Here is a 26,678-nt window from a genome sequence, read left to right as displayed (position 1 = left end):
CAGTGGTGGCGGCGCATCTTCGAAAACAAAGGATATACATATATCCATACCTAGACGACTGGCTACTAAAGGCTTCTTCTCCGGAGCAGGCGAGAAGCCATCAGGACATTGTACTCGGAGTTTGCGAAGCTCTAGGTCTTCAGGTCAATTACCAAAAGTCAACCTTGATTCCAACACAGAATCTTCACTACCTGGGAGCTATCATAAACACAGAACTCCAAAAAGTGTATCCTTCGGAGGAACGACTATCCTCAATAGGCAGGAAGTGTCAGGACCTGTTGAGAGCCAACGCACCGACGGCACGTCAGGTGACATCGCTGCTGGGCTCCATGGCATCAAGCATTTTTATTGTCCCAAATGCCAGGCTCCACATGAGACCCCTCCAAGAGGCATTGGAGACCAACTGGAGCCAAAGAACAGGTCGCTGGGAGGACACGGTGCAGCTACCGGCGGTAGCACTTCAGTCATTGAGATGGTGGATGCACAGACCTCACCTGTCAGTGGGTGCTCCGTTTCACCAGGTGCTTCCATCCGACACCCTAGTAACGGATGCGTCTCTTCAGGGATGGGGGGCTCATCTGGGTCCCTTTCAAGCGCAAGGTCTGTGGTCAGACAAGGAAAAGCAGTACCACATCAATCTGCTAGAACTCCGAGCGGTCCATCTGACTCTCGTCTTTCATACCACTAATTCAGGGGAAAACGCTCTTAATACAGACGGACAATACAACCACAATGTATTACTTGAACAAACAAGGGGGAACGAGATCCCTACCCCTACCGCGAGAGTCCCAAGCGATATGGCATTGGCTCCTGGCCAGAGGAATGTCAATTACAGCGGTTCACCTGCCAGGTCAGCAGAACGTGGAAGCAGATTTTCTGAGCAGACACCTAGAGGACGCTCACGATTGGGTCCTACACGGCGAAGTCGCAGAATACATCTTCGCGCAATGGGGTCGGCCTCAACTGGATCTCTTCGCAGACGAAGTAAACAAGAAATGCCCAGACTTCGCATCCAGGTTCTACCGTCCGGGATCTCGAGGGAATGCCCTGTTGATCGACTGGTCAGGGATATTTCTCTACGCTTTTCCGCCGATTCCCCTCATTCCGGCAGTGATCAGCAAACTTTACAGATCCAGGACCAGAATGATTCTTATAGCGCCACAATGGCCCTGTCAATTCTGGTACACAGATCTCCTCAACCTGTCGGAAAAACCTCACAGGAGGCTGCCGTGCAGACCGGATCTTCTGAGCAGAATGGAGGGCAGAATTCTACATCCCAACCTACCCTCTCTGAGCTTAACAGCATGGCTCCTGAATTCCTGCAGTATGGGCACCTAGGGCTCTCACAGGAGTGCATGAATATCTTGAAAGAGTCCAAAAGGCCTTCCACGCGGCGTTCTTACGCTTTTAAGTGGAAGAGATTCTACATATGGTGCTGTCAGCAAGGTCATAATCCCATACGGGCGCAGGAGGATGTCATACTGTCCTATTTGCTTCATCTAGCGAAGTCCGGTCTGCAGGTATCGTCTATTAAGGTACATTTGTCTGCTATTACAGCATATCGCAAGTCACCTTCTCAGGAATCCTTCTTTACGAAACCTGTAGTCAAGGATTTCTTAGAAGGTTTGAAGAAAGTTTTTCCGCCCATTCGGAGACCTTCTCCTCCATGGGAACTGAACATAGTCTTGGCAAAACTTATGGGCCCTCCTTTTGAGCCAATACATAAGGCCTCTTTACAACACCTTACGTGGAAGACGGCTTTTCTAGTGGCCATTACTTCAGCGAGGAGGGTCAGTGAAATCCAGGCCTTGTCTTCCAAAGAACCGTACACGGTTTTTCATGACAATAGAGTGGTTCTACGAACTCACCCATCTTTCCTTCCGAAGGTGGTGTCAGAATTCCATATCAATCAGACCATATCTTTACTGACTTTCTTTCCCAATCCGGAGACTCCGGCAGAGAAAGCATTGCACTCCTTAGACTTGAAAAGAGTGCTGAAATTTTATCTGGATAAGACAAAATCGATTAGACGTTCTAACCGCTTGTTTGTAAACTATGGTCATTTGAGGACAGGAGAGGCAGCATCTAAACGAACAATTTCAAGATGGATAGTTTCTTGTATTGTTAATACTTACCAGCTGGCTAATAAACAATTAATAGCGAGGCCTAAAGCGCATTCCACAAGGGGAAAAGCGGCTACTGCTGCCCTCCTTAACAATGTTCCAATATCTGAGATTTGTAAGGCTGCTACATGGAAGTCTGTGCATACGTTTACTAGACATTACTGTTTAGACTCAGATGCAAGAACGGATGCCCAAGTGGGGCAGGCCTCTCTGAGAAATGTATTTGCATAATACGTATCTATTCCTGCACTTCTATCGGACAGTCCGCAGAGTTTAGGGATGGGCTTGCTAATCTATTCAATGTTTATGACTATTGATGAGGATCCCCTGGAAGAGAAGGATAAGTTACTTACCTGTAAATCCTAGTTCTCTTCCAGGGGTATCCTCATCAAAGTCATAAATAACCCACCCTCCTCCCCGGACGCACGTCTCCTAGAAGTGCAGGACAGACTGTATTTTGAATCAGTTACACAGATTGTCACCGTAAAAGAGAACTGACCTAACTGTGAACCAACTGTCACCTTTCCTTCACCCCTGAGGCATGGTGGGATACTGGAGGTGCTCAGGGTCTTAAAGGCACGGTGCCAATGTTTTTATGGTTCTCCTGTGTTAACCTGCATGCAGCCTATTGGCTAAGAATGCTCCATTGTTTTTCAATGCAGTTTTTTCTCTTTTTCTCTAGAGTTTACTGCTGCTTACTTCCCTAAGCCCAGTTTTGGGGGCTTGGGTAGATATTTATTCTCTATTGTAATTTTATAATATAAAAAAAAAAAATTAAAAAAAAAAAAAAAAACTTCATAGAAATAAAGCATTTTAGCCTGTTTTAACATTATAGCCTGCATTGCTGTTTTACACATGTATAATATGTGTGTATTTTATATATGCTCCGGGGTCACCGCACAAGGGCGGGAATATTAAATGTTTATGACTTTGATGAGGATACCCCTGGAAGAGAACTAGGATTTACAGGTAAGTAACTTATCCTTCCTGAGCCTTGTGTGCTTCGTTCCTGTAGTCTTTGGTGGAAGGTCATCTACGTTCTTCAATCTGAGGCTTTAATCTCATTGGCTATGAAGGAGAATTAATTTCATTGTTATATACATTCACATAGGTTGGAGTGGGGCAGCATTTGTGTGTGCGACAGATGATGAAATTATCCTGGTCATGCCCCCAGCGATTGTTTCAGTTTCACAGGCTTTTGGAATTATATATACATACTGATCTACCTTACAAAGTTAGGTGATAGTGCTGCTTCTCTTTTTCATATGATGTTGCTCTTGTCTTCGAGAAGGTAACTGACTTCGGACTATGCTGGTACTTTGCTGCTTGAGTAGACATTTCCAATTGGAAGCACTAGGTTCCTTTCTCTACTGCGGTTTGATGCCTTCCACCACCCTTGTTGATCAAGCCTCTACCCAAGCCCCTTGCTTGTATCAGTTGATGTTTCTGTGGGTCTAGCTACATACTTCTATCTGAGGGTTCCATCCCATTGGCTATGAGGGAGAATTCATTTCATTGTTATATCCTTTCTCATAGTCATCATTTGTGTGTGTGACAGATGGCAAGGTTATCTTTGTCCTGCCCCTAGAGATTGTTTCAGTTTCACAGGCTTTTGGAATTATCTGCACATAATGGTCTACCTTAAGCCACCGGCTGATACTGAACAGTTCAAGACTAGTAGTTTCCTTTGTAGCCCTTCTGCTAGTGCACTGTCCGTTTGTCCTCTGTTCAGTACTTTTCTATATCTGGTGCTCTTTAGATTGCTGGAGGCTGTGATCCCAGCTGGTTGTTGACCTCCTATTACTCCAGTTCACTTCTGGGTGTTAATTTGTATCAGGCGGTAATGATTAATTTGTACTTGCTTCTTCAAGTTTGGGAGGCTGGGGTTTGAATCATTAATCCTTGCCTTGTTTTGAGTGATTTTTATTTTCATTCTCGTTGCTAGTTCCTTAGCCTCACCAATTTTCTCCTCTACTTTGGTTTGCTGGTATTGTGCATTTCTTTCTTGTCATTACATAACTTCTTGCTCCATAGTACAGTTGTTGGCTTGTTTTCTTGTGTTGGAGAGGTTGTTTCTTAGCTTAGGCATCTACCTTTCTTTTGTGGACTGATCTGTTTTGGGGCAGGATAGTTAACCCCCTGGCTGGAGTGAATTGTTATCCTTTGGCAGTTTCTGCTTTGGTAATGATCGTTGAAGATAGAACCTGCAGTATACACCAAAAAATAGTTACTTACCTTCACCAACAGTCCTTCCGGTGGATATTCCTTATCTACAGATTCCTCACAAACCTGCCTGCCTCTCCGCTCTGAGGAGTGGTTGCTCTGTTTGTGAATGGGGCTAAGTTGCCTTCATGCGTGCATTCCTTTGATTTGATTAGACTTGTCTCCACTACTAACTGTGAAAATAAAGTGATTCCTGATGCCAGTGCGCCAAGTGGTGTTGTGTATGGCTCTGCGACATCTTGTCCAGAAGGTATCCGAGGCATGGCACCATCTGTTGAAGCGAGAGCGCTACAGCTAACTCTCCAGATCCAGACTGGGACCTGGATTATAGATTCTTGAGGTGAGAAATCTGGAAGTAAATAACATTTTTCATCAAAGAGATCCTTACCTAAGATACGTAACTTTTTCATTTCTACACAGTTCAGTGACTGGATTCTTTCAGTCCTTCTGACCATGATTGGTGGGACTGGATTGTTTGTCTGATTGATGGCACATATTCCAATATTGGCAATATTTGGTGGCACATGTGAAGTAGCTCAGTCAACTATATGAAAGGCTCGTCAAGGCCACCCTCCTGATCACCAACAGGGGCAGAGATTCCCAAAAAGACATATGGGACCGGAGAACACATGGCTTTATCCAAGTTACCATCCAGAAGATCAGCCGATAGCTTTACCCAAGTTAACTTCCAGAAGATGGCCAGCGAATGATAAATCTGAATCCCCAGATAGTGAAACGTTGTAGTCTCAAATAATAAGTGTGGATTCCGTGGGCAGCGAAGGACGAGGGCAAGGTGGCTGAAGAGGAAAAAAAACAGGACTTTTCCCAGTTAACTTGGAGGCCAGAAATGCAAGCAAAGTCTGAAACAACAAATCATTGGCATACAATGAGATTATGTATGTCTGGCCACATAGTGGGATAGTCCACCCTGGGCTACTCCAGCGCATGCAAGCCGCCAAAGTTTCCATAGCAAGGACGAGTAACATAGGAGACAAAGGGCAGCCGTGTCTGGTTCCCCTGTGGACCGGCCATGCTGTAGAGATTCATCGACCTGTCCTAACTTGAGCGGTCAGCGCAGAGATTCCAAGTGAGGAAGCTATAAGTGTTCACCACTATGCTGTGAGCAGAAACAGAAGGATGGCAGCACCTGCCAGGATATAAGCACCACATGCAACCAAGAGGGCCTCCAAAGATAGGGAGAACCTAACTGGCGGAAATGTAAGTGATCAGAGGGGCACCAACTAAACCCCGAATGGGTATGAAAGACCTACCCAAACAAAGAAAAAAAGCCAAAAGGAGGCAGGAGAGAAAAAATCACAAGAACTATCAAAACTCCCTAGTAGAGGCTGTTGGAGTAGGTACAGGGACGCAGCAGTGAAGCCAGTGTGCCCCCAACCCCGGAGATGAGAAAAGATTAGGAGGCGGGGGATCCCAGCAAAGATTAACAACTCAACAAAGAGCATAATACTGAGTACAAATGCAAAGTCAGTGTTGCAAAAGACTAAGAGTTGAAGGAGGGAGGGCTAGTGCGGCATAGACACTGCTAAGGCAGCATAGAAGACAAGTCTACACTAGGTCCTCCATAGACTAAGCTGTCAAAACAGGGGGATTAGGGCCACTGGAGCCAGATGGTGTGTGGTCCCGAGAGGCCGCCAAGCCAGATGTTAGTAGGCGTGGTGTCAATAAAAGCTCTTGAAGTGAAGCCACTGCTGCAACAGCACTGCACTGCTCTTGCTGGCATTTGGCAGGCGTGGGTGTCCTCTTGGTGAACAGTGTCAGTAACTTAAGCCATCCTTGAACCTGAGGAGGAAGAGGAGATGCAATCAGCTGCGAGAGCACCTTGTGAATGACTCCGCCCAGGCCTCCTCTGGCTGTGAAAAGAAGTGGGTATGTTATCCATCTCATACCCGCAGTTTAGCAGAGAAAAGGAGAACATACCAGAGGCCCATCTCACCCAGCCGTCGCTTGCCCTGAAGGAAGGAGGCCATCTGGCCCGGGACTTGCCAGTAAATAGTCAGGGGGGAAAAAAATCACTATGCCATTCTCCTATCGAACAGTACTTTCAACCCGAGTCACCATCAGAACAGCATCCCGGTCCTGATAATTCAAGGGCCTCACCACTATAGGCCTAGGGGATTACCTGGTGGGGTGCACCAGACGGGCACTCTGTCCGCGCTCATTCTCAAAATATGGGGAAAAAGGCCAGAAAGACAAATGTCATTTCAGTATGAGCGTCCCGTAGCATCCACAAGCTTACGTCTAGCAATACGCAGCCTCTCCACGACATTCCTAGACTGTTAAGCTATGGCCTGGGAAGCCAACTGCAGCTCCCCCAAGACATGTATGTTGGTGGTGATCTTCTCAGACATCTTGTATTGGTTTTTGCAAAGGATTGCCAGATCATTGGTGAAATAGTCAAATTTGGCCTCAAATGCAATCCGTGTCTCAGCAATGTTAGCTATTATCTTGTATGGTTTATCAGAGGCCGATGTCGACACAACCAGGTCCACCCCTTGGAGGGTGCAGTGTCAGAAACAATTAGGACAGTAAGCTCCTTGCCACCATAAAACAGAAGAGTTGAGTCCAGGACCTGGGGTCCCGGGCAGGATCCTGTATGATGCCTGCACATTCCCCTCTGTCTCCCCATAGACCCTAAAAGGCCCTCTTCCGACTTGTCACCACTCGGGAGAGGATAGCCCACATGGGAACAATTGGACCAGCGATGCCAGTGGCCTGCTTCACCTAAAGCCAGCATGTGGCAGGCCCATAGGGACATAGGCTGTCGGTGCACAGTAAAGTTCAGTCTGAGGGCAGCCCCCAGAAGAAGCACAAAACTAATGAGCCCCACCACCAAAGCACGCCCCAACCAGACCAGATGGGAATGTTGGATCCAGAGTCTGGCGAACCCAAGGGACCTAGCTCTCAGTAGCCGGCTCCCAGCCTTGACAACGGAGGATGGCTCCATAACAACACGCCAGCTCTCTGAGCAGTCTTTGCCACTCGTCCTCCTATCACTAAGGGGACACTCCCCCGGGCAGCAGGAGTCTCACCCGCTCCCCACGGATGGCCCAAGGCCACATGCCGCTGTCCCAGGGCCTGGCCAAGTGCCCACACACCGCTTGACCCCCTCTCACTCTCGCACCAGGTGCAATAGGTTACACCGACTTCCGATGCAGAGGGATGCCCTTGAAGAAAATGAGGCCTGAGTAATGGCAGTAAGTATTTTCTGTCCAGCAGGTCCCCTGCTACTTGGTTGAGCAGAGGAAGGTAGCAGATGGGGGCTCAAGAAGCAGCAGCAGGCTTCACTGCAAGTCCGTGTGGCACCTGTCGGAGCTTTGCAGGCCAGCTACCGCCCCTCACTGATGTCTGGGCATCACCCAGGAGATCAATGTAGCCCAGAGCGTCAGAGCAGTAATCCTCCACCGAGGGAAAACCTCTGGGCTCAGCGGATGTACTGAGATAGCAACAGGGCTGGTGAGCCCCTTCATTGCATGTGTGTCAAGTTCGGAGGTTAAGCCAAACCCCCACCCCTCCCCCCTTCCCAACTACCCAAGCTTCCTGTCAATTACATTGGAATTTGAAGAAACTATGATAGCAGTTGGGCGTACAGAACCTTCTGGCACACAGATGGTAGGCATGTTTGTGGTAATCCAGGTTTTGTGTGATGCTTGGCTTTGACAGTGGCTTTCTTCCAGTTAAGTTGTAACCTTCTATTACTGGGGCCTTCTTAAGCCCAGAACTAGTTTGAGTGTGTGTGTCTGGCTGAGACAGAAGATCGAATTTCCCTAGAACAGGCCATGCCATGTTCATCTTCTACTTCCGTTTTGAAAGATGCCCCAAACACGTTTTTTTTTGGGGGGGGGGGGGGGGCATTGGTATGTAACAAACTCAGATGAAGTACTGTGAGAACGGTCTTGGGACTGGATTAGGAGAAATCTTCAATTACTGGCTCTTGGCCTCTACAAGAAAGTCTCCCTACCCATCTTGCTCTTCTCAAAACAGAGCTGGGCTTTGAAATATCAGAAGTACAGTATTCTGCTGATCGATTTGTCTGTTGAAAACAACTTGGGCCTTCCAATTTTCCTGTGTTGGCAAGAACTATGTAGTGCTTCTCAAGGGTCTTACCCTCCTACCCCTTAACCTCCTGTGGTCGCAGGGACATAAAGTACATGAAGAAGATACCTTTGAAGAAGGAACCAGCAAATCCAGCAGGGATGGATTCTTGGCTGTGGCCCTAAGAAAGAAAACATCTTTGAGGAAGAACTCGAGAAGAACTCCCCGGTTATTAGACACCAAGTCTATTTTCAGAGCTCGAAGTTTGGCTAGAGCATTTTTATTATCAAGGCTGAATTTATTTATCTGGTGGAGAGTCAGGAGTGGACCAATGGCAGAGGATGGAAATAGTGGGATAGATGAGTCAGTCTTAGCACTAGTTTAGCACCTCGATGGTGAGGCTGCATATTTTGAAGATTATTCAGATTACCAGGAGCCAGTTAAGTTCTCTGAGCATAAAGAGGATCCAATCATATCTAATAATGTGGCTGTGTTGCAACAGGGATGACACTTCTCAAATGGGTTATGTTGGAAACCTTGGAGCCAAGCATGCAGAAGGGTTGCCTCAGACGGGATGAAAGAGGACCAGTTTTGGACAGCACAAATTTGAATGTTGAAATCTTTTAGGAACACCTTATGCAGAGCAGACAGTCGGTGCTAGAAAATATCTTTTTGGTGTGTGTCTTGAAGCTTTGGCAAGAAACAATTAAGCGACTTGGAGCTGACAGTCATTTGAGACTAATAAAGCCAATGTGGTTCAATGCAGAGAACTAATTCAGAATTTGTTTTCCTTTGGTGATGCTAGCATTGTGAAGAAATTACCAGTATTTTATAACTTGTATAACTTTGGTTCCAGATAAAGAAATGATCTGATTCACTCATGTGCACAAAGAAGTAAAAATATGCTTAGATAGGCATGCGTCACATCATATGTTATCAAAGAAATCCGTAGTCCAATTAAGATAATAAAAGCATAGTACGTGGTTAGTTGATCTTTCAAAGACTTGTTGTTTTGAATAACCCTTCTGTGTTTTAAGATACTGTGCTACAAATTACCTTTGTTTTATGGTTTACCTCAGACTGCCTCTTCAAATTCTACAGCAGGAGAGAATGAAACCGCTGCTACTGCAAAAAATGCAGAGTTGGAAACCCGATTGACAGGTGCTTTGCAAGAGATAAAAAAGTTAAAGGTTAGTCTCCATATATCTATCACATTTGAAGAGAAGAAAAAATAATTCAACAAGCTCATTGACTTCTGAAACAACCAGGATGTGTTGCTGTTGTCCTATTCTATGATGTCACATTAGAACCATAGATTAAAAACTGTTCCCAGTTGTCTAATCAACCATAAATATGGCTGTATATCATTTCCCTTTCCCTTTCACTGTGGTTAAGCCTGGCTGATCGGTAGTATTTCTCAAACTGCTGGCAGTAGCAGGTGTTGGATGGTACAGCAAGAGAAGAGGTAAGTTTGAGGTTTGTAGTAGCTTAGTTCATCCTTAGCCATTAAAGTACTATTGGTGTTTCTTATTCAGAAAATATCAGCACAAAAGTTCGGAGGTCAGTGAATACTAACATTGGCAAAACTAACCGCACTTCTGTTTGATGAATCGGAAGTATAGTCACACTTTTAGTCAATGGTTGCAAGCCAGTGAAAAAAACATTCCGTTACCCACAGGAGTTCTAAAACTGATTCCCTTTGAGGGATTTGGATGAATGTAGAAGTTAAGGTTATACACTATTATTAGTGACTTCAAAGGTAAATCTGTATGTTTAGAAGTTTGTATATTAGGCCAGACCTTGGTCCTAACCCAATGACATTAATTTCTCTCCTAGTCACTGTTCGTGAGCCAATTTAAAGCAAGCTCCAGCAGCAGCCTACGTGTGTTTAGTCTTTGGCAGTCAACTAACTGTACAGTGAGATAGATAAAAAAAGGTCAGTATTTCTGACACAGAAAAGAACAGGCCAATTTTTACTTGGTTCACAAAATAAATAATAACCAAGCAATGGGGTTGTGAACAGTGCTTAGAAGTAGTCCAGGTGGGCATGTATTACCTACGCCAATATTTATGATGATCTGTGTTTTTGCATCCTGACTGCTGGTAAAATAACATGATATGAGTTGGTAGAAAATGCCAATTTTCAGGCGTAGGCTTAAATGTACGTTGTAGTGGCATGGTAACGTCTTTGGTGGTAGCAATGTCCCAGACGTTAGCAAGCCAGGTTTCACTTCTCAGTTACTGAAACGTCAACTTCTATCACAGCTATATGATTATATATACTGTTAGTTGAACCTTAAAGGTGCCTCGGGGATGGCTCATGGGTCAACTGCTGCTAGAGGTCACAATTAAATTCACTCATGAAGAGTGACTTAGAAGGTAAGGTATTTGGATTTTGATTGACGATTATCTTGATTAATATACAAACTTGTCAATAAATGGACTTATGTTTGAAGTGAATATCAAGAGTGTGCAAGCAATTTTTTTTGTTGGAGCAGAACGTGGTCTTGCTAATCTCCTGTTCATGGAACTTCTCTTTCTTCATGATTTCGACTCTGGTTGAAATGTAGGATTCACTGTGATGCTGACAATAAGCTCACGATTTCCCTGTACATGACATCCATTTTAACTTATTTTTTTCCTTCATTAAGTTTGCAAGTGGTTCAAAAGAGTTCCTAGGTAAAGAAATTTTTTAACCGAAAATTCAACAGCATCTTTGAAGACAGAGTACATATCAAGTATATTGCTGGAACCAGGAGACATTTGTATACCTAAACTGCCAGGGCATGCCATCCATTTTGCTCTGATTGGGGCTTTTCAGTCAGGTATATATGGTTCCAGCGGCACAGTGAGCACTGGACCCATGTCTGAGCATATTTTTGCACTAACAGCATCAACTGCAAAAACATTTAGGTGCTTGATAGAATACTTAAATTAGTCTCCGTCCCTGGCAGTTTCTCGCGCCACGTCCCAGTCCATTGTTTTTTGCCTACCATGCCACTTCTGTTTGGACCCATCTATATACAGCTCAGGATTGAGACTGCTTCAATAGGAACAGTCCAGCACAAAATGCCAGATAAGATATTTTTTCACTGAAAATTCAACAGCAGCTTCGAAAGCTGAGTACAGCCTGAGTATACTGCTAGAACTAGGAGATATTTCTTTATTTGACTGGTTTCAATTAGGCTGGAAAATGTGAGGAGTGACGAATGTTGTCTCTGAAAACCCTTAAAGCCATTTTCTTTTATGGCCATGTTCTTCAGGTCTTGTCTCTACTGTAACCAAGCGTTTGTCATAAACTGCAAACACATGGCATCTAGAACTATGCTATGCCTCCTGAGAGACCATAAGTCAGAGGATTGTAATGCCTGCTCATCATTTAAGCCAAAAACATTGATTTACAGAGGAAAAGTTATTTTAGTACATTTGGCTAAAATCGATAGTGCTCAATCAGGACTAAAGAAAAAAAGCAAGTACCATCCATGTAGGAGATGGGGGTTTTTGAGATGATGAGCATATTTCAGAGGATCATTTAAGGAACATCACTGAGATCTTGATCTCTCAACATGGTTCTGCTGAAAGAGTAGAGGTACGGTAAACCCTTTCAGAGAAATTACTTCAGGAACAAAAATACCCTAATAACTTAGTCACTCATTCAACAGAAAGTAAAAATCCCACAAAAGACCAAATATAGAAGCTGACTGAAAATAATTTGAAAAATGTGCATTACAGAGAAACACACTATAAAGAGAAGTCCTCTCTATCATGACAACATTATTTTAAAGAGGTTCATGATGCACAAAAATCACATCTTTCCTGAACAAAATCAGAGTTACTGGGAAGAAGGTTTCACGCCAGATGGGTAGATATAGATTTAGGTCAGAAAGGAAGGAGGAAGTGCGAAGCCTAGATGACAGAACATGAGCAAGGTCAAAAACATAACAATAAACTTTAAGACTTTGCTTTGTGGCATGATCAAACCCGAAAACATACAATCGGCCCTGATTTTTTAGTACAGTCAAATCCAGTAGTTGAAATGCAAATGTTGCACTATCTAGTTCAAAAACAAATAAAAAACATCAGTGCTGATGGTACTTCAAGGAGCAGAATCTCAATCAGTGTTAGAAGCAAGAATTATTGTTAATTTGAAAAGCGGACTTAACTCAACCGAAAAAATCCTGGACTATTAGAGGTAATGAGACCAGCAGAAGAAACTGAAGTTCTTAAACAAAAGGAAAGCATAACACCACCTGCACCATATCACTTGCATCAGAGCGAGCATGCAGCGAACATTTTAAAAGATGAATCTGATGGAGACTTCTAGCAGCAGATTCCTTATCTTTGAACTTCCCCAGGCGTGAAACTGGATCTGTAAGTTTTTTTATGAGCAGTACCCCTGCATGCCGGTAGGTGGTATCAGTTGGCTCTGCACAGCACCATCCATGCTGGAAGTGATGTTGTTGTCACCTATATAGTTGCCACCTCTGCGTGCTGAAATCAGTTTTTTTCTTTCTGCACCATTTAGCGCTAATAGAGAGAAGAGCTTACCCCACTAGTTTCTTTGACAGGCTTTTTTTCAAAATAAATTCGACTTCATTTTTGAGGAAACTTTCCTCTTGGTGTGTCGAGGATGTCTTCAAGAAAGACAGGATAAAGAGGGCAGCTGAGGTCCTGACCTCGAGTTGCCCTCAGTGGCAGTCAAGCCAAACATCTTTACGGAAGTGCTACAGCCAGGAGCTTCCTCTTTCAAACCCCTGCTCCCTTTCAGTGAAGCACTGGCAGATGTGCTTCTGGGATCCTTTTCCAAGCCCAGCACAGGGGCTCCTATGAGTAGGACATTAGCCCGCTGCCACCTCTCGGCACCTTAGGACCCAGACTTCCTCACCCAACACCCCATCTCTGAGAGCTTGGTAGTCCAAGCCTCTGTCACCTGTGATGGGTCCCCTGCCGCACTCCCGACAGTAAATCCAAGATGCTGGACAACTTGGGAAAGATGTTTACTTCCACTTGCCTTGCATTGTTGTGGGTGAACACTGCATGGTTATTGGACCTCTATCCCCCACTTTATGGGACACAGTTGTGCAAGTGCTTCCAAGGGACCTGGAGGAGGCCCAGGCCATTCTCTCTCAAGTGGTTAAGGAGGAGAGAGATGCAGCGAAGTACACCATTAGGTGTGGTTTAGGCACCACCATCTCGCTGGACAAAGCAGTTTCCTCGACTATAGTGCTTTGATGCCACACCTGGCTTAAAACATCTTGCTTTTCAGGGGATGTCCAGGCTTCCCTTATGGACATGTCCTTCGATGGCAGTCGTCTCTTCAGAGACAATCCAGTCTCGGCACTGGTGCTCTTTAAGGACCCTCTGGCTACACCAAGTCCTTGAGCCTCTCGGCTGCCCTGTGTCACCCTTAGTCTGCCTTTTGCTCCTTTCATGGCTATGAAAGGGGCTTTCAACCGCACCAACCTTATTCCAGCCACTGGCCCAGGCAAGCTGCCCAGCCTGTGAGGGCATGGTTCATACTGACCCAATGGGTCAGGTAGCCAGAGGTCTGCTGCAACACAACCCCACTGCCCCCAGCAGCCGTAACCCCAAAGTCTTCCTAATCTTGCTCTACAAGATCATGGGCATCCAGTTGGTGCAGAATCAGCCATCATCTCTACCACTGGTAGTCCATAACATCGGGCAGGTGGGTCTTACAGATCATTCAGAGGGGCTACTCTTTTTCCTTCAGATCCTCCCCTCCATCTATACTTCCATCTCAAGATCAGCTGACAGAGGATCATTTGTTCTTGCTCCGTGAGGAACTTATGTCTCTCCTGGCCACAGAGTGGGTCCCGATGTCAGGCAGTGGCTGTTATTCTCGTTAATTTCTGATACCCAAAAACAACAAAGGTCTTCAGCCTATCTTAGATCTGCCAACCTTCAATCTCTTCCTCAAGAAGGAGAGGTTCAGGATGCTCAATTTGGCTCAGGTCTTGTTTACCCTGGACCCAGAAGACTGGATGGTAGCTTTAGACTTGGAGGATGCCGATTTCCATATTACAATCATGCCTGCCCAGATATGTTACCTGCAGTTTACGGTAGGTCACAAGCACTTTCGGTTCACTCTGCTCCTCTTTGGCCTTACCAGCTCCCCTGGGTTTTCACCAATGTGATGGCGATGGTTGCAGCTCATCTGCTTGTCTTCCCCTATCTCAACACCCCAGGCTGTCATCTTCCACCTCCAGATTATGGTGAAATTCTTGCATTCGCCGGGGTTCACTATAAATGTGCCAAAGTCACACCTGACTCCCTCTCAGACACACCCCTTCATCGGAGCTGTTCTAGACACACTGCAGTTTTGGGCTTATCCTCCTAAGCAATGAGTTCAGAATATTCAGGCTATGATACCGATGTTTCAGCCTCTGTCCTGAATTTAATTGAGAATGACTCTGAGGCCTTGTGGCCTCGTGCCTCCTGCATCCTGCGTGTGACATGCCAAATGAGAGATGCAGGCTCTGCAGTGCAACCTGAAGGTCCATTGGGTGCAGCATAAGGGGAATCTCTCCGACACAGTCCAGATCTCGGAGGGAACTGCAAAAGATCTGCAGTGGTGGCTAACTGCACTCAGCTAAGGCATCTTTTAAAGGGCAGCACATACTTACGGCATTCAAATGGTTATTTGAATGGAACACTAGGACTTGAAGTTTCTAATTGAAATGTAAATCTTTTTTTTTTTTTTTTTTTAACTGATTTTATTGGCATTTCAATCTTGTTAACACAAGCAATGTGTTTTTCAAGGAAATGAAACAGAGTACAGGTCTGTGTCCACCACCGTTCCAAATGGATCCCCTCGGCAAAGCACAGGATAGTAAATTAAAACGCATTGCTGGATGTCTCAACTGACATCTTTCTCTTCTGGGGAGAGGTCCTCTGCAATCCAGCTCCCCTTCTTGGCTCCTCCCGGTCTGTGCAGTCACTTTTAGTTAAGTCTGAAATTGTGTGTCTAGGAAATGGGTCTGGTTGTTGTGTGACTCAAATATGATCCTACAATAGTGAGCCCGACTGCCCCCAAAATTCCCATTTTTATGAGTACATCCCCTGACCGCATAGACCTTCTTTCCTGTGTCACCCACCTCTCCAGGCATGTCTTCCATTCTTCTAGTGAGGGGGCATCTACCGACTTTGTGTCTGGGGATATCTCTTATCACCACTACCTGCCAGTTCCATAGTTCAGCCCTTTTGTACGTGTCGCCCTCAGTACTGTCTGAAATGTGTGCAAGTGTCTGTTTAAGGCCGGTGACCAGATGCCACCTCATCCCCACAACATTGATTTCAAAGCACTAGCATTTCAAATCAATCTGGACTTTAGGAACACTTTTAGTGGCCTGCTTATTTACCAACCACCTAGCACTAGATCTTCCTCTGCCCAGAAGTGTAGCCTTATCTTAGAATCCAGTTTGAATACCAAAAAATGTCACCATCTTGAGTGATTTTAATTTTCACCTTGAAAACCGTTCTGATCAAGACTCAGAAACTTTATTGGAAACTATGTTCAGTCTAGGACTAAATCAAACAGTTTTATTCCCCACTCATAAGGCAGGACATACCCTTGATGGTATCTTTACTGACAATCCCTACTCCAGTTCCTGAATGTTTTACAGCTGTCATGGAATGAACTCTCAGCTATAATGTTTAAAATTACCCTTGCAGATAAATTGCCCCTGTCTCCCCCAAGTTCAAACTAACAAACCCAAAAGCATATGTTTATGGCATAAATTAGATGCATAAAACCTTAAATATGCTCTTTCTAATTCGACAGTGACCGTAACAACAATTTAGATCAAAAGGTTGCCAATTACCATTCTTGGATAAACGCGATTAACCAACTAGTTCCCAAAAAAAAGGCAACAAATAACAGACGGGCCCCCTCCCAATCATGGAATTTGGAAAGGCTTAAACTGCAAAAAAAAATTAGGATGTAAACTAGAACAACGCTGGACACATTACAATTCACTTGACAAAGAGCTATACAGAAAGCCCTTAAATGATTACAAACTCATGATTTTTGAAGAAACTCATCCTTCTTTACAAAAAGAATTGAAACGGCCAAAGTCTCTGTTACAGAACTTTTTTAAACTGTTGAACTGCTCTCAGATTTACCCGAGAACATTAACCCTATTGCCAGTCAATCTTTCTGTAACACATGGACCACTTTCTTAAGTTCAAGGTCGAGAATGTTTATTCAGTTTTCATGGTGAATCAAGTAAAGACCTCCAAAAACCCTCTTACCAACTGGCCAGGGGTCATTAACCTGGCTTCCTCCATTAACTTTAAGAGCATGTACTTCAACTAATTAAATCTGCAAAATCGGGGTCTCCTGAAGATCTGGACCCTCCAAAAATCCTTAAACACCTGAAATGATTTCAGAGCACCTAACATCTTCAGTGACATGCTTGACTCTGTGTACTTTCCAAAAGCCTCCATCCTACCTCATAAAAAAAATATATCTCCCTCCCACTGATCCAAGCAACTATCTGCAATATCCGGGCTGTCACTTCCAGCACAAATTATAGATAAGGAGGCAAACCACCAATTAATGGCCTACATCAGTGCAAACCATCTTCTCGATGATGCACAGTTTGGCTTTGGAAGTCAACCCAGCACAGAAACCACTCTCATTGTTTCCTCCGAGTACACAGGAGCGTCTTTAGACGGGAGTGTAAATGCTACCCTTATACTAATACGTCAGCAGCATTTGAGACAGTCAGTCATAAAATTTTGATTGACAGTCTCTTTTCTTTGGGAATGAAAGGATCGGCCCTCGCTTTCCTAACATCTTTCTTGTCCCAACGTGAGCAATGTGTAGCTATGGGTGAGTATGTATCAAATCCTTTTACCCTTCCATGTGGAGTCCCTCAAAGGGCATCACTTAGTCCCACTCTTTTTAATCTATATATTACCCCTTTGACCAAACTGGTGAAATCATTTGGGTTCTCAGTGGTATCCTACACTGATGACACCCAAATTGTGGTCTCGGCCTTAGGCACTCCAGACCATACTGCCACTGACTTTCATATTTGTATGACACGCATTGGAGACTGGATGAAAAAAATGTGTGAAACTTAATGCAGGAATTATAAAAATCCTCCTCTTTGGGAAAAAAATACTTCTTTCTGGTCCCCTAGTTGGTGGCCCCGAGATATGGGTTCCTTGCCTAAACCAGTAGAAAAGATAAGGAATTTTGGTGTAATCTTTGACAATAGACCGATCTTTAAGAGCCAGGCTAATAAAAAAGCCTACTCTGCCTTTTACATGCTAAAAATAATCAAGACAATTCTTCCCTTTATTCCATCCGACCTTAAAAAAACAGTCGTTACAGCACTAGTACTATCCAAATTAGACTTCTGCAAGGTGCGCTATACATCAATATGCAACAAAACCTTTTTGTCCAAACTACAGACTCTACAAAACGCTGCAGGTAGGCTTCTGTTTGGTCTTCCTGAATAGGAATCAGCATCCTTTGCTCCTAAAGAGGTTCACTGACTACTCATTAAGAAAAGGATAGTCTTTATGGCCCTGCGCATTGCCATTAATGCACTACATAATATTGGTCAAAAGTATCTAATTCAAAAATTCTCTTGGTACATTCCTGGCAGATCACTAAATTCCTGATCAGCAAAAAATGTTATTGTCCCTAAATTTAAAAACTCCTCTTGGAGAGGAAATAGCTTTGTGGTTGGAATAGCCAAACTGTGGAACGCTCTTCCTCATCTGAAGATTTCGTCCGATATCTTACACTTTAGGAAGGCCCTCAAAACATGTTTTTTTTTTTTTTTAACATGAATCCTTAGTCTCTACTCCCTTTTCTCTCTCTGCTTTTTAAGCCCCTGTTTTCCTCTATAATGCACCTCTTTCAGCACTGCTCGCGCAGTGTATTACTCCAAATTTGATACACTACCTGTGTCACAGAGGGGAGTACCGGGGGAAGGGTCCTCTGTATAAATAGTGTGAGATCGGGGTCCATCTTTCTGATGTATAGACTGGGTCACCTTGCCCATGCCCCACCATTCGTTGAATACCACTAGGTGTGCAGCCCTGTTGTATGAAAGGAGATCCGGCATAGCTGGGCTTTCCTCAAAGGTCGACATAACATTTGGCTAGTCCTATTCTGGATGGTTAACGGTTCCAAAGGAAGCACTGCAAGGCCTCATTTTTTACCTGGTCACCCCACTTTTTGCCTAGTAATTGATTTTGACTGAACGTGCACTGGGGTCCAGATAACCAGGTCCCAAGTGCCAGATCTCTTTCCCTAAAACTGTGCAAATGTTCCCCCTAGTAAATGATAACACTAATAACTAGGGCATGGGTACCAATGAGGGTCCCTAAGGGCTGGAGCATGTATTGCGCCACACTCAGGAACACCTCACCTAGTACATGCAGAAAGCAATCCACAGGCTGCTTGTCTTAGTGCAACTAAAAGTGAAAACATGACACAGACACATAGCTTATGTGTCCTGTCCCCTAACCCTTCATGCAGTATATGTAATTCACAGCTACAGCAGGCCTTACAACCCTAAGGCAGGGTGCATTATATTACATGTGAGGGCACATCTGCAAGAGCAGATATGCCCCTGCTATGTCTTTGTCGATTCTTAGGCAAAGTGAGTGAACAGGGAAGCCAGTTTAAGTACGCAGTGGTCAGTAAGAGTTCCCCAGTTTCATGATATCTTCACTGAAAATAGGGATGTTTGGTAATAAACATCTTGTATTAAACACTCACTGATGCCAGGGATGGATTTTTTAAGACATGCACCCAGAGGGCACCTTAGAGGTGCCCCCTGAAAGCCTACCATTCATCTGTGTTACTAGTTCTAACTAGCCTGCCACCTCTGGTTGTTTCTGACCCCAAGGGTGAAGGCCTTTGCTCTCATACGGACAGGAACAAAAGCCTGCTCTGGGAGAGGGGTTTGCACACCCCACCAAACAAGATGACCTGCAAATCTGCATTCCAAACAGGGGATTTCAAAGAAGCCCACCTCCCTTGTTATGCACATCTAGCTTCACTCAAAGGAGAGATGTCGACTCCCTTGTCCCAAGGCCCATTTGGCACTGGGTCAGGTGGGACATTTTATATTTAGGTAGGTGTGTCAACCTCTCAGGTCAGACCCACCCCTAAGGTGAGTTGCCTGATGTGGACACCACATTTAGAAATCTGCCATCTTGGTATTGGCAGAAGTAGGAACTCTGGGACAGGGTTATGCCCCCTTCCCACAGGAAGTGGTCATATAGGGGGTGTAGTGACCCCAGGGGTAAGTAGCCCACTGACTACTACCCTACACTCCCCAAAACGCACCTAAATGCCCCTAAATTAAGTATTTAGTGGAGCCCCTGGCACCAGAAAATAAGGATCTTGGTGACCTAAGAAGAAAGGTAACACTCAAGAGCTGCAAAAGCAAAGAAGCACCTGACTTGGCCCCAGCCCTCTCGCCTGTCTGCTGTTCCCGACGATTAGCGCCAAAGTCCTCTTGTCCTGCAAGCTGCTGTACCTCCAAAAGCCTGGAACTGCTGCCTGCCATCAACAAAGACTCAGGAACTCCTGTGGAGCACCTTCCCTGCATTTTGCAGGCACCCCAAGACAACTGCGAGGGCCCCTGACCACTGAAAACCTGACAGCACCACTGCACCCTAGCTGCCTAGCCTTAGCTAAAGTAGGCCAACAGTGCCAGCGTGGTTCCCCAGCCCTCCAGAGACAAAGCCGACATTGGACTTGCCCACTGTGGACCTACCAACGCCGCCTGCAGCTTCTGTCCACAGGCCCCCTCAACCTTGACCGCTCCTTGTTGAGAGGACCAGACACCTCAGGACAACGCTGCACCCGTCCCCCCCTGGCCTGTAGAGAAGTGGACCAAAGGTGTCCCTCTGTCCCTGAGCATTCGAAGATTTGCACCAACTTGAAGATTCACCCTGACTGGACTCCCAGTCCACACCTGAAGCCTCTTTGTCACCAGAACAATCCCAATTGACTCACATTGGCCACCCAATGTCGTACTTCACCTCTGCACCCGGTGTTGCCCAATGTGACCTGTTGATATGGTCCTGATCCTTGCCCAATACTTAACTTAAGTCCCGGAGATTGGTCTCGTAAGTCGTTGTACTATACCTGAATGCAGTACATGTCTTTCTCGCTTTAGGATAACATTGCCACTTCTGAGAAATGAAACCTGAAAGTATTTTTTTTGCATAACTTACTTACCTGATTGTATTGATTTGGGTGCCTAAACATATACAAAGATACTTGTTATTTTTGTAAGTTGGTGGATCTCTTTCTTAAGTTGTCTCATTTATTGACTGTGTGTGTATTTGCAGATGTCTAACACTCCTTTGTGAGAAGACTATGGCTGCTCAACCACTCTCCCTCAAAAAGGGCACCTTGGGATTGCTAGAACAAGCCCCTGTCCACTAGTAAGGGAACCCTGGGACTCTTTGCACGATATATCATATAAAGAACCAGCTTCTTATATAAGGTATGGGTAGTTTTGCAACTGACTGATAAAGTAATCAGGGGGAGCCCGACCATTTTATAAATTGCCAGCCTGTCCAGGAGTGAGATTGGAGGCGTGGACCAGAAATTGACCTCTGCCAGCATTCTGGCCACAAATGGTTGTAAGTTGTCCTCCCATGCTCAACAGCTCTTCTCTGCAATGTATACACCCAAGTATTGGCAACTATCTGTACATACCCTGAGGTTTGTATCCAAGGACAATGATTGTGTCCAGCTCCTAGGTGGGTACAGAGTAGATTTGGTATCATAGATATGCAATCCAGCGCACTTCCAAAAAGGATCCAAAGCGCATATGGGCCAACTCGGGTGGATATGACAAGATCAAAACATCATCGGCATAGTAAACAATCTCGTCCAGTGTTCTTTGGCATCACTCTAAGATCTGCAACTGTGTGTCCCCCTGTGCCCACTCCACAAGAGGCTATACAGCCAGCGCAAAGAGTAGCGAGTAGAAGGGCACCCCGTCACGTGACCCTGCATTTAAGTCCAAATCGGTCCAAAAAAGATATGCCTTACTAAAGTAGACTAGGAGTAGTTCCTTGTCCCTGGGTATTCAGTCTGCCTGAGCCAGGGCATTCTATATCCATCAGAAATTACGTTGTGTGGCTTGACCAAGCATAACAACAGATTGGTCTGGGTGGACCAGGAATCCCACCACCTTAAGTAATCTATTGAAGAGAGCTTTTGCCCAAATATTCACTTCAGAGTTCAGCAGTGAGATGTGGCATTAGAAGGAGCAGAGGGTCAGAAGGAGACCTAGTTTGGGAATCACCACTACGTCAAACAGGAGCAAGTTGAAGGGCAGTTGGATGACTTTAACTGCCTCCTGGACCTTGCCTACGAACACTGAGCTCAAGAGGGTCGCATACACCTTCAGTAATTAAACTGGAAACCTGTGTGGAACCGGGTTGGAGTTGGGACAGGGCCTCCCCAAGTTTTCTAGGGTTAGCTCCTCCTCCGGGGAGTGTCTCATATCAGGTGTAGTGTTGGGTTGGCAGATGTTTTATAAAGGATACCACTTAAAATTCGAATGGTCCGTTCTGTTTAGAATAGAGCTTTGTGTAATGAGCTAATTCGGCTCAATCAGGGGTGTGGTAGTGGTGTTCTCACCCGCCTCATTCACCAGTCTGCACACCAGGGGGCACATCACGACGGGAGAGCAGAGGCGGTAGAGAGTTTTGCTAGCTTTGTCTCCTCAATGATAAATATATAGTTTAGCATCGCCTGCCACACCTGCTGTGACTTATCTTGAAGCGTCTGTTGCATTAGGGATTGGGTGTATGTAATGGTTCTAGGGAGAGCAACCTCTGGGGCTGTCATGTGTTGCTGTTCCATTTCCAGCCCTTTGGCTTCCCACCTCTAATCTTCTTTTTGATCGCACTGTTTCTTCTCAGTTTGGTAGCTGATGATGACCCCTCTTTGTGGCGCTGAATGCCTCCGGTATTGTTCCCGGTGAATTGAAGGTTACTTAATTGTATGTTATGTATTGGCCTACTTCTTCCTGAAGATGATCTCTTGCTTGTGGATCTTTTAAGTAGCCACATATTCAATCGCCATCCCTTGCCTGTCTGTCGCGGGCCCATGGCACACACTGTAAGCTCAACTGTAGAGTCGTCCGATAGGCCTCTGGCTAGTAGTCTTGTCCCTATTATCCGTGGGGCCTTTGAGGTAGGAAGGGTTAAGTAATTGACTCGGGAGCACACTGTGTGCTCCTGAGTAATATGTGTAGCCCTGCATGTCAGGGTGTTGGAGTTGCTAAGAGTCTGTCAGTGCCATAGTTCCTAGGAAGGTGGCCAGGCACATTCAGAGCAGCAGCCAAAGTCATTGACTTGTACAGGACCCAGTTACTTACCCCATTCTGGTTGCCACTCCCTATAGTCTCACGCCCCCAGGGAAAGTTCTGTCAGGACCTCTTGTAGTGTGTGGATAACGAGTGGGGTGTAGACCATGAGGAATTAGACTGCTAGTCATAGACAACTATGTACCTATCCCACCTATCTCTCTTGACGTGTTGTTTGGAAGGGTATGGTAGAATAGAGTAAAATGTCCACCCTGCATGAGCCATGGGTGAAGCCAGCATGGAAGATTTGTGAAAATGCTGACCAGGCCAGGAGTGGACATCGATCATTTACCTGGTGAGTGTCTGTAGGAAGTTCGCTCTGTATATACTATCTCAAAGTGAGAGATAGTGTGCACAGAGTCCAAGGGTTCCCTTTAGAGGTTGATAGTGGCAAAATTAGATAATACTAATGCTGTATTTTGTGGTAGTGTGGTTGAGCAGTAGGCTTATCAGAGGGTAGTTTTAAGCATTTGTTGTACACACACAGGCATTAAAGGAGGAACACACACTCCAGGTGTCGTAGTTTGGACTCTTGCTCTAGGCAAGACTGCTGGTTAAAGGATGACAGTACTTTTGTTTGTAGGCGACTACGTCTCTCCTACAACAAGTCGCAACTGTTGTCCCAACCTTACCGGCTCACTAGCAGCATCTCACCAGAAACACAATAATAAAAGGTGATTTGTGGCAGCCTTTACGCATGGACTCGAAAGTAGGACATCTCAGGGAGTGTCGTGGTTAAACGGAGATTACCCCTTTCTCACAGATGTATCATGTCTCATACAAACGCAGGCAATGACAAATATGCAGTAAAGTTTCAATCGTTTTTATTCAACATAACTGCAATTTGCGATAAGTTGCATCGGCTACAATGATTAGGATAATGAATAATGCAAGCAACAGAATTGTGAAGACGAGAGTCATTATTAAAAAGACCCCAACCATCTTGCAATCCATGAAAAAGACATACGGAATGTAATATGCCCTAATACCCTAGTGCGTAAGTCCTAACCTCCTACCTGAAGGAGAGCTGGGTTTGTTAAACCTAATCTGCCAATGCCATGTCCATGAAAGGAGCCCACAACCCTTGTTACCTTGGAATGAGGTCTCTATCTCAGACTCCTTAGGGACACGGAGACTGGGTCAGTGTCAAGACGACTTGCAGCATCGATATCGGCGATGCCCTCTGGTCGGAATCCCTCTGATTATCTGGCTAAAGTGCGATATATTTATACAGATCTTCAAGGACCCCTGACATAGGTGTGTTCCCAAACAATAGATATCAGACATGCTTGGGACGGCAATTATCCCTTGAAAGTATAGAGAGGGAAAATTCCTAAGAGTGAAGGCCTACTGTTTGTTTGTCTTTAGTGCTAGATCTTGACGCCTTAGCGTGGTGACACTGATAATGTAACCCATAACAAGTGGCCTAACTCTATACAAGGCAGCCATCTTAGAATAAATAAATAATTAAATGTGCTAAGACAGAGCAAGCTAAGTAGGTTAAAAGTCACTAGGTGACGGGGGCACGAGTCTGCAAGCCAAAGGCTAAGCTAACTCCTGTTATCCCATTAAAACGAAGTAGGATTTACTACACAGGCTAATAGTTTTAATATAGAAAAATATATTTTCTTAATTTATTTTAGAACCACAAGATTTGAGATAAGTACATACAATGCAAGGTACTTCACACAGGTAAGTATAGAACTTTGATTTGAAACAGTAGTACACAGAGTTTAGGTTAGAATGGCAATAAGCTATTTTAAAAGTGGACACAGTGCAAAATCAGTTCCTGGGGGAGGTAAGTTTGGTTAGATTTCTCAGGTAAGAAAATCACTTACACAGTCTCCTTGGCATAGGCAGCCCACCGTTGGGGGTTCAAGGCAACCCCAAAGCCACAGCACCAGTAACACAGGGCCGGTCAAGTGCAGAGGTCAAAGGAGGGTCCAAAACACATAGGCGCCTATGAAGAACAGGGGTGATCCGGTTCCAGTCTGCTTACAGGTAAGTACCTGCATCCTCGGGGAGCAGACTGTTTTTTTTTTGTAGTGCACTGTGGGGGGGAACACAGGCACACAAAACACCCTCTGCGGCACAGGGGCGGTTGGGTGCAGTGTGCAAAGTAGACATTGGATTTGCTATAGAAAGCAGTGGAGGGACCCAGGGGTCACTTAGGCGATGCAGGCAGCGCACGGGGGGCTTCTCGGGCCAGCCACCGACTGGGCTAGGATGAGGGCAGCCTGCTGGTCACTCCTGCACTGGTAGGTGGTTTCTCTCGGTCCTGGGAGCTGCGGGTGCAGTGCTTGGTCCAGGCGTGGGTTCCTTTCTTACCAGGCAGTTGCGGTCAGGGGGAGCCTCTGGATCCTCTCTGCAGGTGTGGCTGTGGGGGTCTAGGGGGGTCGACTCAGGGTGTCTATGTCATCATAAGTGCCTGGGAGTCCTCTCTGTGGTGTTGGTTCTCCTGAACTCTAGCTGGGGGGCGTCGGGTGCAGCGGGTGAAATCTCACGCTTCCAGCACGAAGAGAGAGTTCTTTAAAAGGTGCTTCTTTGTTGCAGGTTTTGAACACTGCCGCTGTTTTCTGGAGTTTCTTGGTCCTTCGGGTTTAGGGAAGTCCTCTGAGTCCTCAGAGGTCGCTGGTCCCTGTCAGATGCGTCGCTGTGCAGGTTCTTTGAGTCTGGAGACAGGCCGGTAGAGCTGGGGCCAAGTCAGTGGTCGTCTCCATCGTCTCTGCAGGGATTCCAGGTCAGCAGTTCTTTTTCTTGTTGTAGGTTGCAGGAATCTGATTTCCTGGGTTTAGGGTCGCCCCTAAATACTGGATTTAGGGGGGTGTTTAGGTCATGGGGGCAGTAGCCAATTGCTACTGTCCTTGAGGGTGGCTACACCCTCCTTGTGCCTCCTCCCTGAAGGAGGGAGTCACATCCCTATCCCTATTCCTATTGGGGGAATCCTCCAAAACCAACATAGAGGATTTCAAAAAGCAGGGGTCACCTCTGCTCAGGGCACCTTAGGGGCTGTCCTGACTGGTAGGTGACTCCTCCTTGTTTTCCTCATTATCTCGTCGGGACTTGCTGCCAAAAATGGGGGCTGTGTCCAGGGGGTGGCATCTCCACTAGCTAGAGTGATCTGGGGCATTGTAACCCGAAGCCTGAGCCTTTGTGGCTCACTGCTACGTGTTACAGTTCCTGCAGGGGGCCCGTGTTCAGCACCTCCACCTAGAGCAGGCTTTGTTTCTGGCATCAGAGAGCACATAGGCTCTCACCCCAGGGGGTCAGAAACTCATCTGTGACATGCTGGCACAGACCAGTCAGTCCTGCACTGAAGGATTGGGTAAAATACAGGGGGCATCTTCTAAGATGCCCTCTGTGTGCATTTCTTGATAAATCCAGCACTGGCATCCGTGTGGGTTTATTATTCTGAGAAGTTTGATACCAAACTTCCCAGAATTCAGTGTAGCCATTATGGAGCTGTGGAGTTCGTTTTGTATAACTCCCAGACCATATTCTTAATATAGCCATACTGTACTTACAATGTCTAAGAATAGACTTAGACACTGTAGGGGCATATTGCTTCAGCAGTGTGCATGTGTTAGGTGAGGGGGTCCCTTAGGGTGGCACAACACATGCTGCAGCCCTTAGAGACCTTCCCTGGTCACAGGGCCCTTGGTACCACTGTTACCTTTTACAAGGGACTTATCTGTTTGCCAGGGATGTGCCAATTGTGGAAACAATGGTACATATTTATTGAAAGAACACTGGTGCTGGGGCCTGGCTAGCAGGGTCCCAGCACAAGCCGGCATCAATATCAGGCAACAAGTGGAGGGATAACTGCAACAGGGAGCCATTTTCCTACGGTTTCCTACAGCAGGAGTATGTCAAGGTTTATGTGTCATATTATTTT

At 45.6% G+C, this 26,678-nt stretch overlaps 1 protein-coding gene across 2 annotated transcripts in view; it reads left to right on the top strand.

The window, feature by feature from the left end:
- USO1 (USO1 vesicle transport factor) overlaps nucleotides 1-26,678 on the top strand; it is a 565,160-nt gene that overhangs the window by 449,627 nt on the left and 88,855 nt on the right. For both annotated transcript variants that reach the window (XM_069230285.1, XM_069230286.1), the window contains one exon: nucleotides 9,479-9,589. In XM_069230285.1, coding sequence (XP_069086386.1) covers nucleotides 9,479-9,589 — 111 coding nt within the window. The remainder of the gene's footprint in view (nucleotides 1-9,478; nucleotides 9,590-26,678) is intronic.

This window comes from Pleurodeles waltl, chromosome 1_1 (genome assembly GCF_031143425.1).
Source record: "Pleurodeles waltl isolate 20211129_DDA chromosome 1_1, aPleWal1.hap1.20221129, whole genome shotgun sequence".
NCBI lineage: Eukaryota > Metazoa > Chordata > Amphibia > Caudata > Salamandridae > Pleurodeles > Pleurodeles waltl.
This window is presented reverse-complemented; position numbering and strand designations above follow the sequence as displayed.